Raw genomic sequence first — 14,794 nt, 5'->3', positions numbered from 1 at the left:
TAATTCACATGCAGCCATCATAATAAGGGAACACCTGGATTTAGGGCCTCCTTTTCCCTGTGACCCCAATTTGCAATTAGTTTACACCTCACCTTTCCTGCTATGAACACAGGTAGATGTAGACTCCTCTCCCTGCCACCCCCATTTTATCTTCATAACAGTCCTGTGAGGTATGTTTAGGCTGAGAGACAGTGACTGGCCTGTGGTCACCCTGGGAGCTCCCTGTCTGAGTGAGGATTTGAACCCTGGTCTCCCAGGTCCTAGTCTGACACGCTAACTTCTATACCACACGAACAATTGCAAGAATGGTTTAACAACACACAGGTACATGAGCTGGATCCAGATCAGCTACCTGGCAGAGTAGAGTACAAACTGTGGGGGGCAGGTGATCAGGTCCTATTTTGGGGCTTCTGATTGGGGCATTTGGTTGACCACTATGGGAACAGGAGGGTGGACAAGATGGACCACTGGACTGATCCAGCAGGCTCTGTTTGTGTTCTTAGGAGTAGCAGAAGGGGGTTAAACATTTTCTGTTCCCTGCTGTTACCCTGATCTGGAGCAGACACATACACAGAGAGACAAACACAGAATTGCTATTTGCACTGGAAAAAAACCTCCCAGCACACCTCCCAGCACACCTCCCAGCACATCAGTGGGAGCCTTATTTGTAGATGCAGAAGGGCTGACCTGGATCGAGGCTGCAGCAGGAGGCAAATGGCCCTGGGATACCCAATGGAGGAGTGGACATTAGCAGTAGAACCATGCCAAGAGGTTTTTAGGATCCGCTTACACTGGGTCGACCTTCCTTCCTCCTCTCCTTGCCACATGACCAGTTTTGCACCTGTGACAATCACAGGCAACTCTGGCTTTATAACTTTGAGAAGCAAAGCACAACCCTGATTTCAGCACAGAACAAAGAAGTGTGTACCCCGGTTACTGGAAGTTTGAGAAATGTTAACGTAGCATACTCTCCTTAGCTTAGTCTGGGAGCTGGCATTGTAAAGCAGGGAAAAACAAAACGCAGAACTTGGTTAAGAATGTAAGAGGAGCCCTGCTGTTGAATCAGGCCAATGACACACCTAGGCCACTAAGCTGGGCTCCCAGTGGCCAACCAGACGCCTGTGGGAAACCCAAAGGCAGGACCCACGCACAAGAGCCCTCTGCCCTCCTGTGGCTTCCAGCAATGGGTATTCAGAAGCATTACTGCCTCCAACCATGGAAGCAGAGCAGAGCTATCATGGCTAGTAGCCATTGGTAGCCTTTACCTCCACGAACAGCCTTCACCAACCTGGTGCCCTCCAGATGTTATCTGGAGAGCAGCAGCTTGGTGAAAGCCGCTGTAAATCAATGACTACATACAATGGCAAAATCCATGCCCTATTAGGATTGCGTTTCCTGTTCTCTTCCTTTCTCTCTGCCACAGATCCCCTCTTCGTATGTTTCTTATCTGCTGTATTTTGTGTGAGGGGCGGTGGTGGCAGGGGGAGTCCCATGTGATCCGCAGTTGCTGCAGTCTGTCTCCAGACTGGGGTGGGTGGGGGGAGTATCGCTCCACTAGCTGTCACGTCTGGCAGTCATGAAGAGGCCCAATCCGAGCGCATTTCTCTAATTTGTTTTTAAAGGCAGTTGAGGCAATGGCCACTCCCAGCATCCCACAGCAATTAATTTCACTGGCTATTTATATGGAGTTCCTTCTCTTCATTTTTTTTAAGCTTGCTGCTGTGCTATTTTCACAGATGGGCCCCTGTTTTGCTCAGAACCAGTGAGGGCGGTGAAGGTCCTGTGTGAGTGTCTGGAGGCGGTTGGAGGATGGATGGCGGCTAACAGATTGAGGTTGAATCCTGACAAGACAGAAGTACTGTTTTCGGGGGACAGGAGGCGGGCAGGTGTGGAGGATTCCTGGTCCTGAATGGGGTAACTGTGCCCCTGAAGGACCAGGTGCGCAGCCTGGGAATCATTTTGGACTCACAGCTGTCCATGGAGGCACAGGTCAAATCTGTGTCCAGGGCAGCTGTTTACCAGCTCCATCTGGTACGTAGGCTGAGACCCTATCTGCCTGTGGACTGTCTCGCCAGAGTGGTGCATGCTCTGGTTATCTCCCGCTTGGACTACTGCAATGCACTCTACGTGGGGCTACCTTTGAAGGTGACTCGGAAACTACAACTAATCCAGAATGCGGCAGCTAGACTGGTGACTGGGAGCAGCCGCCGAGACCATATAACACCGGTCTTGAAATACCTACATTGGCTCCCAGTACATTTCCAAGCACAATTCAAAGTGTTGGTGCTGACCTTTAAAGCCCTAAACGGCCTCAGTCCAGTATACCTGAAGGAGCGTCTCCACCCCCATCATTCTGCCCGGACGCTGAGGTCCAGCGCCGAGGGCCTTCTGGCGGTTCCCTCATTGCGAGAAGCAAAGCTACAGGGAACCAGGCAGAGGGCCTTCTCGGTAGCGGCGCCCGCCCTGTGGAACGCCCTTCCAGCAGATGTCAAAGCGATAAACAACTACCTGACATTCAGAAGACATCTTAAGGCATCCCTGTTCAGGGAAGTTTTTAACGTGTGATATTTTACTGTATTTTTGGTTTCTATGGAAGCCGCCCAGAGTGGCTGGGGAGGCCCAGCCAGATGGGCGGGGTATAAATAATAAATTATTATTATTATTATTATTATTATTATTATTATTATTATTATTATTATTATGTAGAAGGGCCTTCACTGCACTGGTGCTCTCCAGGTGCATTCTTCTGGCTGGGGCTGAGGGGAGTTGTATTTCAATAGTGTTAAAATAGGACTGGACAAATATGGAGTTAGATGGGCCAGTATAAGTTAGATGGGCCAGTATAATTCAGTATAAGGCAGCTTCCTGTGTTCCTTGGGGCTGCAGTATCACCATGATGCCACTGTGAACAGGGATGGCTTCCCTCAAAGAATCCTGGGATCTGTAGTTTGTGCCAGATGATGAGAGTTACTGTATTAGGAGACCCCCGCTCCCCTCTCAGAGCTACAGTTCTCAGAGTGGTTTAGTAATAAATCCCTTTGCACAAGGAACTTTGGGGGTTGTAGCTCTTTGAGGGGAAATAGAGGGGATCTACTGACAGCTCTCAGCACCCTTAACAAACTCCCTGTGGGGAGCCATGATGGTTTAATGTGTTATCATAGGGTTTTAAATGTGAGGTGTGGATGTGCCCAGGTCTTAGGTGGGAGGGGAGCCCCCTAGACTGCAGTTCCAGCCTGAAGAAAGTCAACTGACATCCTGCTTGAATATATTCAGCTGACTCTGCAAGCCAATCAGGAAGCACCAGGCCCTTGCAACCAACCCAGCTCATCCCTCTTAAGCATCCTGTTACCCACTCAGCAGCAGCTGCTGTTTCCTGACTGTTGCATTCAGTTGTGAGCCCTCCCTGCCTGCCTTTCAACTTCTGCCCCTCCAGCCATCTATTTCTCCTTGGAAGTCAACCCCCGCCTTGCCTCTAGGGATGTAAGGAAACCTTGTTCTCTGTTTCGTTCTGCATTCATCACACAAAGCACTGTGTCCTTTCTGCTGCACTTCGTCTTCTGCCAAAAATGACATTGTTTGTTTCATTATGATGGCAATGATGGCTACCAACTCGGGTGGCTTTAAAAGAGGACTGGGCAGATTCAAGTTGAAGAAGGCTAGCCACAATGGCTACACTCTGTGTCTACAGCTGGATGCAGAAATGCTTCTGAATCTCAGTTGCTGGGATCCACAGGAGAGGAAAGTGCTTATGTGCTCAGGTCTTGCTTGCAGGCCTTCCACATGAGAATAGGAGGGTGGACTAGAGAGGCCACTGGCCTAATCCAACAGGCTCTTCTCATGCTGTTATTGTCCACTGTAGCAAAATTATGTAATTCATCACATCACTTAAAGTAAATTGCATTGCCATTATATCATTACATCCCATTCATTTCAATGCAAAGGAATCACTCTGCAAATTGGGATGGGGGGAGGACATAATCAATTACATAACATGTGCAGACTGAAAACAACAACAGCAAATACCAATCCTTGAGGCCTGATGACTGTTGCCCTCACACTCTTCTTGTGGGCCACAGCTGGAATGTCCCCAGCCTAAACTTAAGACAATGAGTATTTTTATGTCTCTCTCTCTGCTCCTTGTCTAATCACTAATCTCTCCTTGCCTCTCCTTTTCTTATCTTCTCAATCTTGACTTTTATTAGTCAAATCCTGCAAACCTCAAGAGAACAGACTGCTTTGCTCTGCAAGATCTGCTTCTGAGATAGGAGCTGACAGGAGACCCAGATACTTGCTACAATCAAGAGATGCTGACTCTCCTGGGCAGTGGACAGCACTTCCAAGAAAGGCTTCTCTAATGATAGAAGGAGCTGCATCCTGCCAAGCCAGACCAATGGCCTGCTGGTCTCATCCAGCAATGCTGACCCACATTGGCAATAGCCCTCAAACCCAGTCTTTCCGGCTGCTTCAGATCCCTGATGCCTCATGGGGTGCAGCTTAATTGGATGGTGTGATGAGCATAATGCAAACCTCCAGAAAAGGAACCAAGTCCCCTGTGGATGAAAAAGATTGGTCTCCAGGCAACCACACTGGAAAACCATGCCAAAGCTGTGTTTCCATTTCGGGGTAAAAAAGAGTTAAACCTATAACATTCTTTGCAGTAGGCTCTGCATGTAATATATTGGCAGGTATTAAACCGTCTTAAATCACAAAATGGCCTGGTTAGCACATAACACAAAGACAGAGTTTGTCTAGGCAAACTGTAGCTTGCTTGAACATGAGCTAGAATCTAGATCGTCCGACAGCCCAAATTAGTGTAAGGCAGCTCCCAATGTTCCTAGCAGGACTCTCTCACAATCTCCCCAAAAGTGAAAAGGGACCACAGAGGTCTATGAGAAAGCGGGATACCTGCCCTAGTTGGAGCATTGGCCCATTGTCCTTCACTATGATAAACAGGCTTGCCCTAACATTGGGTAATACTCAACTAAGTTTTACTCAGGGCAGATCTATCGAAATTAATGGGTCTAACTCAGAAGGTGGCAAACTCTCCTTCTTTGGAGGTTTGTAAACAGAGGTTGGATGGCCATCTGTCAGGGTTTCTTTAGCTGTGATTCCTGCAGTGAATGGGGTTGGACTACATGACCCTTGGGGTCCCTTACAACTCTATGATTCTATGAACTCATAGCATGAAATTAGCATTCACTAATTTCAATGGACCTACTCTAACTTAACATGGCTTCTATCTTTGTTGACAACCAAAATTAAGAAAAGGACAGGTTCCTGCACAGCAGTCACAAAGTTCTCTTATGTCACTCAACCCTCTAATAGTCCAAAGACTCCAACCCCCCCCCCCCGAAGAGACCTATGGGTCCCTCCCACCCTGGTTGGGGAACCAGCCTGAGGTTTCCCAACCCAGGTGGAAGTGATCCATAGGTCCTCCAGTTCTCTCTATCTGGCCAACAGGACTCTTCCCAAGCCATGGTTCCCCTTCTGAGGCTATATCGCTCCCCAGGCCTACCCCTGCAAGTGCAGTTCTGCAGCTGGAAAATCTCTTTGGTTGCTTGGAAGCTGGAAAGATGGAAAGATGGCTTGGGGTGGAAGCCTCTGACTTTTTGTGTGTGACTGGAATGCAGCTGACTACAAAAGTGGGAGTTGCCTACCCATTGCCCCACCCACTACTTCCTCTGGCCCTGCCTACCCCGGCATGTGACCCCCTATCTGAAAAAGGTTCCCCAAGTGTATATCCAACCACAGCCTTACAAACATCTCTGCACAAGTGGCTTCTTTTACAAAAGGGGTTAAGAACAGACAGATCAGTCTATTTCTGGTCTCTGTTCATTTTGCAGGTGCACATTAATTTGTGATTTTTAAAAAAGTATTTTATCTCAATGAATGCATTTCTAAATGTATTTTATTCAAAACTATTTTTTTTATTAATCGTGACATGTTTTTTGAGCAGAGAACTCCACTGCAAAATTCACAAGTGCAAAATCCAAAGTATAAATACGTTCCAATCTATGTATTAATCTGGGAGTTGCAAATTGGGTCAGTTTGCTTCAAAATGCACAGCTCCCTTGATGAAGCAAGAAGACGGGAGTCTTCCAAGGGGCAGGAGGGGAGGAGGGAGCTGTTTTAAGCACAACTTCTCTAACTATGCCATGCGATGTAATTCTGTCATGCAAAACACAAGAGAAGGGACTTGGGAGGAGATGCAAGGAAAAGAGCATTGCAGGATTGCACTGGATTTCAGAGCAATTTCTCCCTGTCCTCCTGGGCAGAAATTAGCTGGCTAGAGTGTCCTTATCAAATGTGACACGTTCCTCGTGCTCTCCCTTGCGCCGTGACAGCTGTCGCATCGGGAGGAATTACAGACTCTGGATGAAACAGAAGCTAAGCACTCTCACCGAATTACAACTGGATTTCCTGAGTTGATCTGCAAGGGAGGGGCAGCCACAGATGAATGGCCATGCTGGCTGGGGGCTGATGGGAGCTGATCTGGAGGGCACCAGGTTGGGCACAGCTGCAGTAGGAGTTTGGAGACTGTTTCTTATCCTGTCCAGATATCTCCTGTTCTCAGAATTCACAAAATAAAGCCCTGGTCCCTTCTAGTGGTCTATCTCTTGCTCTGCATGCTGATATTTCTGGGTTCAATCCCTGATGTGGTCTGGAGAACTACAAAAGGCTTCCCTCTCCTTAAGACCCTGGAAAACCACTGCCAGCTAGAATAGACGGCAGCATAAGCAGCTTCAGACATTCATCAGATATGAGGTTAAGAGTTCTGCTGAAAGCCTGCAGCCAAAGAGTTGGCCACTGGTTGTATGTGAATGGGCCCTTTTATCTTCCCCTCTCCACCTCCTGGCTGAGTGAACCTTGTCCTGCTGGGTAAGTCTTCAAAGCTTTCTTCTTAGAATGCTCAGTTTCTTAGGCAGACTTCTTTCTATTTTTCCACTCTAGCATGCCCTGCCCCTTCTCCATCATCAGAGCAGCTCAGTCCAATGGCAGCCTGCTTTGTGCTCTTCTGTGATACTCCGGCATCTCAGCCAATCACTGGCAACGATTTTGTGGCCACCACCAAACCTTTTAGCATATTCCAGTGACGGTGATTCTTACTCTGAATGTCCAAATTCAGCTCCTTAAAATACAACCCCACCACCACCACTGGAACTTGTCACTTTACTGGGAACGCAGAAGCAACAGCCCACTTACTTAAACACTCCACATTTAGCATGATGGCTTTGTTTCATTCCATGCGCACATTCCCAGGCACCCCAGTCCCCCACTCTGCCACAGAAGCTGCTCCATGCACTACCCTTGGTTCCATTTCTCGCTTGCAGCTCCATCCCACAGATGGAAAGACCCTGTGATGACAGATCTGCCTGGGGCCCAACCAGCACTGTCTCCATCGCCATGTGGGGGTAGAGGTTCCATTCACAGCTGTACACTAGAGATGCCCGTTCTGCAACTTCACAATTTCTGCCTTCTTGTGCCTGAATGAGATGCCAAATGGGGCCATCTCAAGAGCGTGTCGCAGAGAGCAAAGCATTAAGCAGTGGACTAGAAAGGCAAAAGGGGTCACTCAGTGAGAGACATATTTCTAGAGCAGCGGAGGGGGCTGCCATCACTGGCCCTTTCCTGTGAGTGAAGATGCTGCCAATCTCATGGTCAGCTGAGACCAGGACTAAATAAAACCCATCAGCCCGCTACAAGCTGGCTTTCTTGCTGTGGAGGGTGGGGGACACATCCGGTCAACTTGAGGCCCACTGCCTCCAATCTGCAAAGCTCTCCACAGAGCTGTACAGCAAGAGGGGTGCAAGGATTTCCTAGCTCTGCCTGTCCCCAAGCTGATGCTTTGGACTCCAGCTCTCACCAGCCCTAAGTAGTCATGCTGTGCTGTGGTTGATAGGTGCTGCAATCTAAAATATCTGGAGGGCACCAGCTTGGGGAAGGCTGTCCCAGATGGACACACACACACACACACACACACACACACACAATTAATCTCTCCTGGACTGATTGACACAATCCAGATTCTAATGCATCTAAAGGAAGGAGAGCAAGGCAGGCAACTGTACAGAGCAGAGAAATCCTAGCAGCGGTTCATTTCTAGAAAGAGAGAGGCTGATGGGGGTGGGTTTGAGCTTGCATGTAAAATGTGTGATGCATCCTGGAGACCCATGCTTCCCAAACCAAATTTGGGGAGCCTAGCTGCTGTTACTTGGCCATAGGCACTCTGCACATGCTCTGGTTATTTGACAGCCTCCAGCCCTGAAGTTCAAACAAGCTCTGGAGCAGAGTCCCAGCTCAAAGCAGTTCAAGAAACTGAGGCAAGGTGCATGATCCTGGAGAAGGTAAAGAACAGCCCCAGAATCACTAACTAATCTGATGTGGCAGGAAAAAAGAAAATCCTTCCCACCTGTAAATCCATAGCATCAAACAATGAGCAAAGGGAAGTAGGTAAACCTACTCACTGCAGATGAGTGACTATTTTATAAGTCTGGCTTAAGAATCTCAGTGATGAGGCAAGTAAACGAACCAGCTCCATAAGGTCTTGTAGCATGCCATGCCAAAAAACGTCTGATATAATACACAGAGAGATTTCTCTGCAATCCAGAAATCACGTTTAGGCTGTAATTCAAAACACATTTACTAATGAACAAGCCCCATGAACAGCAAGGGGCATGCTTCTCACTAAACATATATTGATTTATGTAACAATATGATCATAAAACATCCTGCAAAACACACACACACAACCACCCAAAACCATAGCACTTAAGCCTGGGCTCAAATTCTTAGCACACATACTAGAATGTGAGAGCTGTTGGATTCCATAGAACCTACTTCTAGGAAAGCCTGCCTAAGATTTAATTGTAAGATTTTCAAAAAAAAATAGTATTCTCTACACTGAACAACACTTGAGAATATCTGTAGCACATTTGAGCATGCAAAATGCTCCATGTCTATCTGGGTAATCCTTCCAATGATGCTGTAAGGCAGGTCAGGATTAATATCACCCTCATATGGTTGAGAGGGAGATGAAGCTGAGAGCATAGTCCCCCCCCACACACAACCTTGCAACCCTCCTGGCAAGTGTATCTTCACTGAGGTGTGGGGAGGGGACCAGGAGGACCTCTTGGCTGCCTTACAACAAATGAGATCCTTGGTCCTTCTGGCTCTGGAAACTTCAACCAGCAGCAACATTCCAGAGCTTCAGGCAGCGCTCTATCCCAGCCACACCTGGAGATGCTGCTGGGGACTGAACCTAAGTCCTTCTGCATGCAAAGCATTTGCTCTGCTCCTGGAACACAGGAAGCTGCCTTATACTGAGTCAGACCATTGGTCTACCTAGCTCAGTATCACTGACTGGCAGGGGATCCCCACCAGGGCTTAGGCAGGAGTCTCTCCCAGCCCTGCCTGGAGTTGCCATTGGGGACTGAACCTGGAAGCTTCTGCCTGCAGAGCAGGTGCTCCACCACTGAGTTCCAGCCCTTCCCCAACCCCTAGTGGCTTGCGCTCTCAACCAAACAGAAAAACTGCCCCACTGTCCCATATGCACCCATTAAATAAATAGGGTTCGAAGGGATCACTAGTCTCTAAAGCCGGGGCGAGGAACCTGGGGCCCTACAGATGCCGCTGGACTACAGCTCCCATCATCCTTGAAGATGCTCACCGGGGCTGATGGAAGTTGGGAGTCCGACATCGTTTGATGGGCAGCCACATGTTCAACACCCCTGTTCTATGGTCCGCGGGAGCTGAAGCCGCCCTTTGTGTCACAGAAGTGTTCCCAGAAATCGCAACAAAATCTGTCCCTCTGAATGCAGTGAGGCGAGTGCATAGAGGAACGGAGCAGAATGTTAACCAACGGTGCAAATGAGGGAAGGGAAGGGAAAAAACAAGGCAGATGCAAAGAAGTGACTCATCTCACTACACCTCCCCACCAGCATCTAAATGCACATTTTCACTCCCTGTCATGTTACACACACATCCTCTTATTCATCGCTCCAAAAAGAATAATGTCAGACTAGCGTCTATAGCAAAAGCTGCTGCAGGTATTTGAATCCAGCCATCACAAAATACTTTATATTGAGACCAGCCTTCAACCTGGTGCTCCCCTCCATATGTCTTGACTGAGGTTGATAAGCATCGTAGTCCAAAACATCTAGCAATGACCAGGCTGGCAAAAGTTGATTTAGATCTATGAAGATATTTAGTTCACACACTAGAAGGGTTAGGAACAAGTAACCCACATTTTTTATTAAAGTATAGACAGAACAGCATGCCCTAAGTGTTCTCTCTCTAACCACAGCTGCTGAAAGACGGTACAAAGAGATAATAAAATAAAGCTCAGATTCTGACTTTGGCAAATCTCCAGGGAAAATTCTGTGCTCCGGAGCTATTTGGAAGGCCTCACTGCCACACTCTTAAGACTCTGCCTGAGAACACTTACAAAGGTGCAGAGGTCAGTGAGACATGGGTTGTAAGAATAGAAAATATGTAGGCATGTTGCATTTTACCTCTTGAGAGTTTTACGCCAAGCGATAGCTGGCATGTTTACAAGCCAACCTCCAATCAGGGGTAACTCAATGCAACACAAGCAAACAAGAATCTATCGGGAAATAAAGTTCAACCCTGCTCCTAGCACCCATAACACAATTTTATTTTAAGATACAACTCAAGAGTCAAAACCCAGCGCCTATGGCATCAAGTGGAAATGGGGTTGTATACATGAGCTATCCAGCTGTCACCACCACTGATAGAATATGCCTGTACCCCAAAACACAAGCCTTTTTAATGGTGTTGGTTCACACATGCACATGTCAGTCATGAGAAAGCAAGGGATTACATACATGTGAGAACCAATCATCATTACCAGGCAAAAGAGTGTGTGTTTTAGACAGAAGGGCACTCTGGCCCCCAAGTGTCATTTCTTCCTTCTCCTAGAGTGGGCGCCAGAAAACACTTCTGAACAGAATCACCCACCTTGTAAAAGAAAAAGAAAAAAAAGGGCAGTATTACTTTTTTAAAAAACGGGAGTTGGAAGTGAAGCTTCCCTAATGAATCCCGTTTCCTTCTTCGCCTCGCCTTCTGTCATCGACCTTCTCTCTTCAAAGCAGAAGCCGTTCCGTATTCTGGATCTGTTCCTTTTGGGGAAGGGAGGCGGGTGAAGAGTCCTGCATCCTGTTGCCACCCCCCAAAGAAGAAACACTGCGGCTTGCAAGCCAAAGCAATTAAACTGCCGGAGCCGCCGAATCCAATTGCAATTTAGCCAGCTAACGAGACACTCTGTTGCCTTCCGCCGAGAGAAAGAGAATTTTTTCTCCTTCTTTCTTCTTCCTGGCATTAGGTAATGCAACACCAAACGACCACCGATTTTCTCTTCCTCTCCCCCCGCCCCCCGCCGATGCACAGAGACCTCTCCAAAATTTGCAGGCGATGATTCAGATCGCACCCATTTCAGATGCAAACGATGTTGGGAAGTTGCATGCACGAAAGAAAGGAATCCGCTGGGAAAATCTCCTTCCCTCCTTCCCTCCCACCCCCCCCCCCGGCTCTTTTGCATAAATAAATCCACATACGCATTAAAAAACAAAAAACCACCTAAAAGCCTCGAATTAGACGTAGCCGATTTACGCTTATTCGTTTTCATGGCGTTAAAAGCTAGCAGCAAAAAGCAGCCGGCGGGGGGGGGGGGTGCGGACAGCTGAATTTGGCGGGGAGGAGGGGAGGGAAGAGAACCTTTCGCGTGAATGCAGCAGAAGGAGGAAGAAGAACCGGACACTTGTATCTTTCGCCTCCCCGGCCAAAGACGGGAGCGAGAAACACATACAAAAAGATATTTATTCTCTCGCCTCTGCCACCCCCACGCCGCCGTAAACTGCCACTATAAATATCAGTCTAAAAAACTTCCAAACCGACTCATCCGTGGGGGGGGGGGAGTCTTTCTCATTTGCAATCATCATCATCATCGTTAGAAAAGCTACCTTTTTATCGTTTGTTTATTTAAATGTGCAAACTCTAAAAAGGAGGACCAAACTTGCTACCTTAGGCGGGGGGTGAAAATTTTGCGTGGGGGAGGGCAGGTTGCGATTAGTAGTTGTGCCATTTTGCGAGCGGCGTTCACAAGCGGAGCAATTAGGAATAACAGTAAAATAAAGATACTAACAATTAATTGGCGTTCCATGCCATCTATTTGAAAGGAGGAGGAATCGGGATGGAATCCGGTGGGGGGGGGGAGGGGAGATAAGAGAGGAGCAGGAAGGTGCTGGATGGAAAGCGGGGGTGAAAAGAGAACTCATCCTGCAATCAATCGCAACCAACTTTACTCCGGAGCCCGGCGGCGGCTTCTCCGCGGGCACTTGATGGGCAAGGCAGGTGGGAGCGATGGCGCGGCGGGGAGCGCCGTTTGCTGGAATTCCGACGAGCAGCTAACGCGTGGGGACCAAGCGCTCGCCTTTGCCCACCTCTCTCCGTTCCTTCCATCCTCGGACAAAGCCCTGTGCTCCTTACCTGATCTTTGTTCAGCAGGACTTTAAGATCTTCCACGATGAAGCAGCCAGAGAGCTGAAGTTTGCCATCCCTTGCGTTGGGGGTGATTCATTTATATTATTATTTTTAATAAAAGAAAGAAAGAAAGAAAATGATGGGGGCGCAAATGCAAGGAAGATTCATTTAAAAAGGCTCCTTTTAACTTGCACTGCGGATGAACCCCGTAGTTGATACAAAAAATGAAAAAGTCTCCACCTTCTTCCAAAAAAAGAAGAAAGAAAGAAAGAAAATTAGAGGAGGAGGGGGGAATCTCCCCCCTCCCTACTCCCTCGGTGCGTCACTTGAACTATTGCACAAGCGTTTCCCAGATCTGGTGGCGGCGGCGGCGGCGGCAGCGGTTGGGCTGCTGCTGCTGCAGACGACGGACCCTTGCGGAGCAAACGCAGCCAGCGGCTCGCATCCTTCCTCCCTCTGGCAGGCGGGCGGGCAGGCAGGCGGGCAGGCACGCGCGCCTGGGCCCGGGGCTGCCGGGCGCCGCCGCCGCTGATCCTCTTGCCTCGCCTCTCCTTGCAACAGCAGCAGCAGCAGCAGGGTTGGGCTCGCGCTGCTCCGGCTCCTGCAGGGCTCTCGCTGGAGTGTGTGTGATACCAATGGCAGCGGCGGCGGCAGCGGCGGCAGCAGCAGGCATGGCGAAGAGTTTGCGCGGAAAGGAAGGAGGGAGGGGGGAGCCCAAAGAGGAGGAGGAGGAGAGGAGAGAGGGAGAGAAGAGAGGAAAAGGACTTCCTGGGCTTTAAGGAGGCCCCGGACAGATCGAGGCTTGGAAATGCGGGCGACCCGCTTTCCGACAGTGCGGGTGGGGAAGTGACTCGTTCAGAAGTCCCCGTAAAGCTGCAGTCCTAATGCGGGCTCGCCGGGGAGTAAGGACCGGCTCACACGCGAGGTAGAGGTAAAGCCGAGTTTAGCTCTGGATCGTTGTCTCATATGTCATCGAACTGTACAGTTGGAAGGGATCCTAAGGATCATCTGGTCCAACCCTCTGCAAAGCAGGAGTCGCAGCTAAGCATCCCTGACAGATGCCCACCGAACCTCTGCTCAGAAACCTCCAAGGAAGAGGCCACCACTTTGCAAGGGAGTTCATTCCAATGTCAAACAGCCCTTGCTGTCAGAAAGTTCTTCCAAATGTTTCCTTGCCAAATTTCCTTTCTGGTAACTTGAAGCCCTTGGTTTAGATCCCACCCTCCAGAGCAGGAGAAAACAAGCTTGTTCCCTCTTCCAGGTGACATCCTTGAGATACTTGAAGATGGCTATCATATCTCCTCCTTGTCTCCTCTCTTCCAGGCTAGACATACTCATCTCCTCAACCATTCCTCATAAGGCTTGGTTTCTAGACCCTTGATCATCTTGGTCACCCTCCTCTGCATACATTCCAGCCTGTCAATATCCTTCTTAAGTTGTGGTGCCCAGAACTGGACACAGTATTCCAGATGTGTTCTGACCAAGGCAGAATAGAGTGGTGTTATTACTTCCCTTGATCAGGAATTTCTGTTGATGTAGCCTAGAATACCATTAGCTCTTTCTTTCTTTTTTCTTTGTCTTTTTTTGCTGCTGCTGCTGCTGCTGCTTCACACTGTTGACTCATTGTTGGTTTATTTCTTTCTTTAAATTTATTACATTTATATACCGCTTTTCCTTCCAAGGAGCTGAAGGGTGGTGTATATGGCTCTCCTCTCCACAGAAAACCTGTATGGCAGGTTAGGTTGAGAGACAATGACTGAGTGAAGATTTGAACCCTGGTCTCCCAGGTCATAGCCCAACTCTCTAACCATTAACCTCATACTTTCCCAGAAGAAAACCCAAAGCGGTTGACAGAGTGGGGTTTAGAAGGACAAGGGTGGAAACCAATCAATACCCCAGTATTGGAATGACACCCAATATTCTATCTATTGGTAAGGAAATGTTATTTCCAAAATTCATGCAGAATATGGAATACCTTAGAAGTACACAAATACACAATAGGTTAATAAATGAGGCAAGAAGAAAAGCAAGTCCACTGCCTCACCATCAGGGTGCCTTATGGACTCCCAAAGATCCTGCTTGTAAGCTTCCCACAGACATCTAGTTGGCCGCTGTGAGGACTGAATGCAGGACAAGATAAGCCTCTGGCCCCATCCAGCAGATCTTATGTTCCTAGACAGGCCCCTGTTTCCTGAGATAAATTAAAATAAAAACAATTCAGAACATCTAAAAACATTTCTAAATCGTCAGATACCCTCAGAGTTAATTAATCCAAGATTGCCAAAAGCAGCGTCTT

General features: G+C 48.3%; 1 protein-coding gene across 3 annotated transcripts in view; it reads right to left on the bottom strand.

Moving 5' to 3' along the window:
* Positions 1-13,173, bottom strand: part of ADGRB2 (adhesion G protein-coupled receptor B2) — a 162,311-nt gene extending 149,138 nt beyond the window's left edge. The window contains exon 1 of one of the 3 annotated variants that reach the window (XM_083625135.1): positions 12,505-13,173. Coding sequence is in view for 1 of the 3 variants with exons in the window: in XM_083625134.1 (XP_083481260.1) it covers positions 9,668-9,697 (30 nt within the window). In the remaining 2 variants the exon portion in view is untranslated. Of the gene's footprint in view, positions 1-9,667; positions 9,852-11,013; positions 11,500-12,504 lie in introns of those variants that run through there. The other 2 variants (XM_083625136.1, XM_083625134.1) reach the window with 2 other exon arrangements.
* Between the last annotated feature and the right edge of the window lie 1,621 nt (positions 13,174-14,794).

The sequence above is a fragment of the Podarcis filfolensis genome, assembly GCF_964270895.1.
Source record: "Podarcis filfolensis genome assembly, chromosome: 8".
Lineage (NCBI taxonomy): Eukaryota > Metazoa > Chordata > Lepidosauria > Squamata > Lacertidae > Podarcis > Podarcis filfolensis.
The sequence above is the reverse complement of the archived record's forward strand: the minus strand, read 5'-3'. Positions and strand labels throughout refer to the sequence as shown.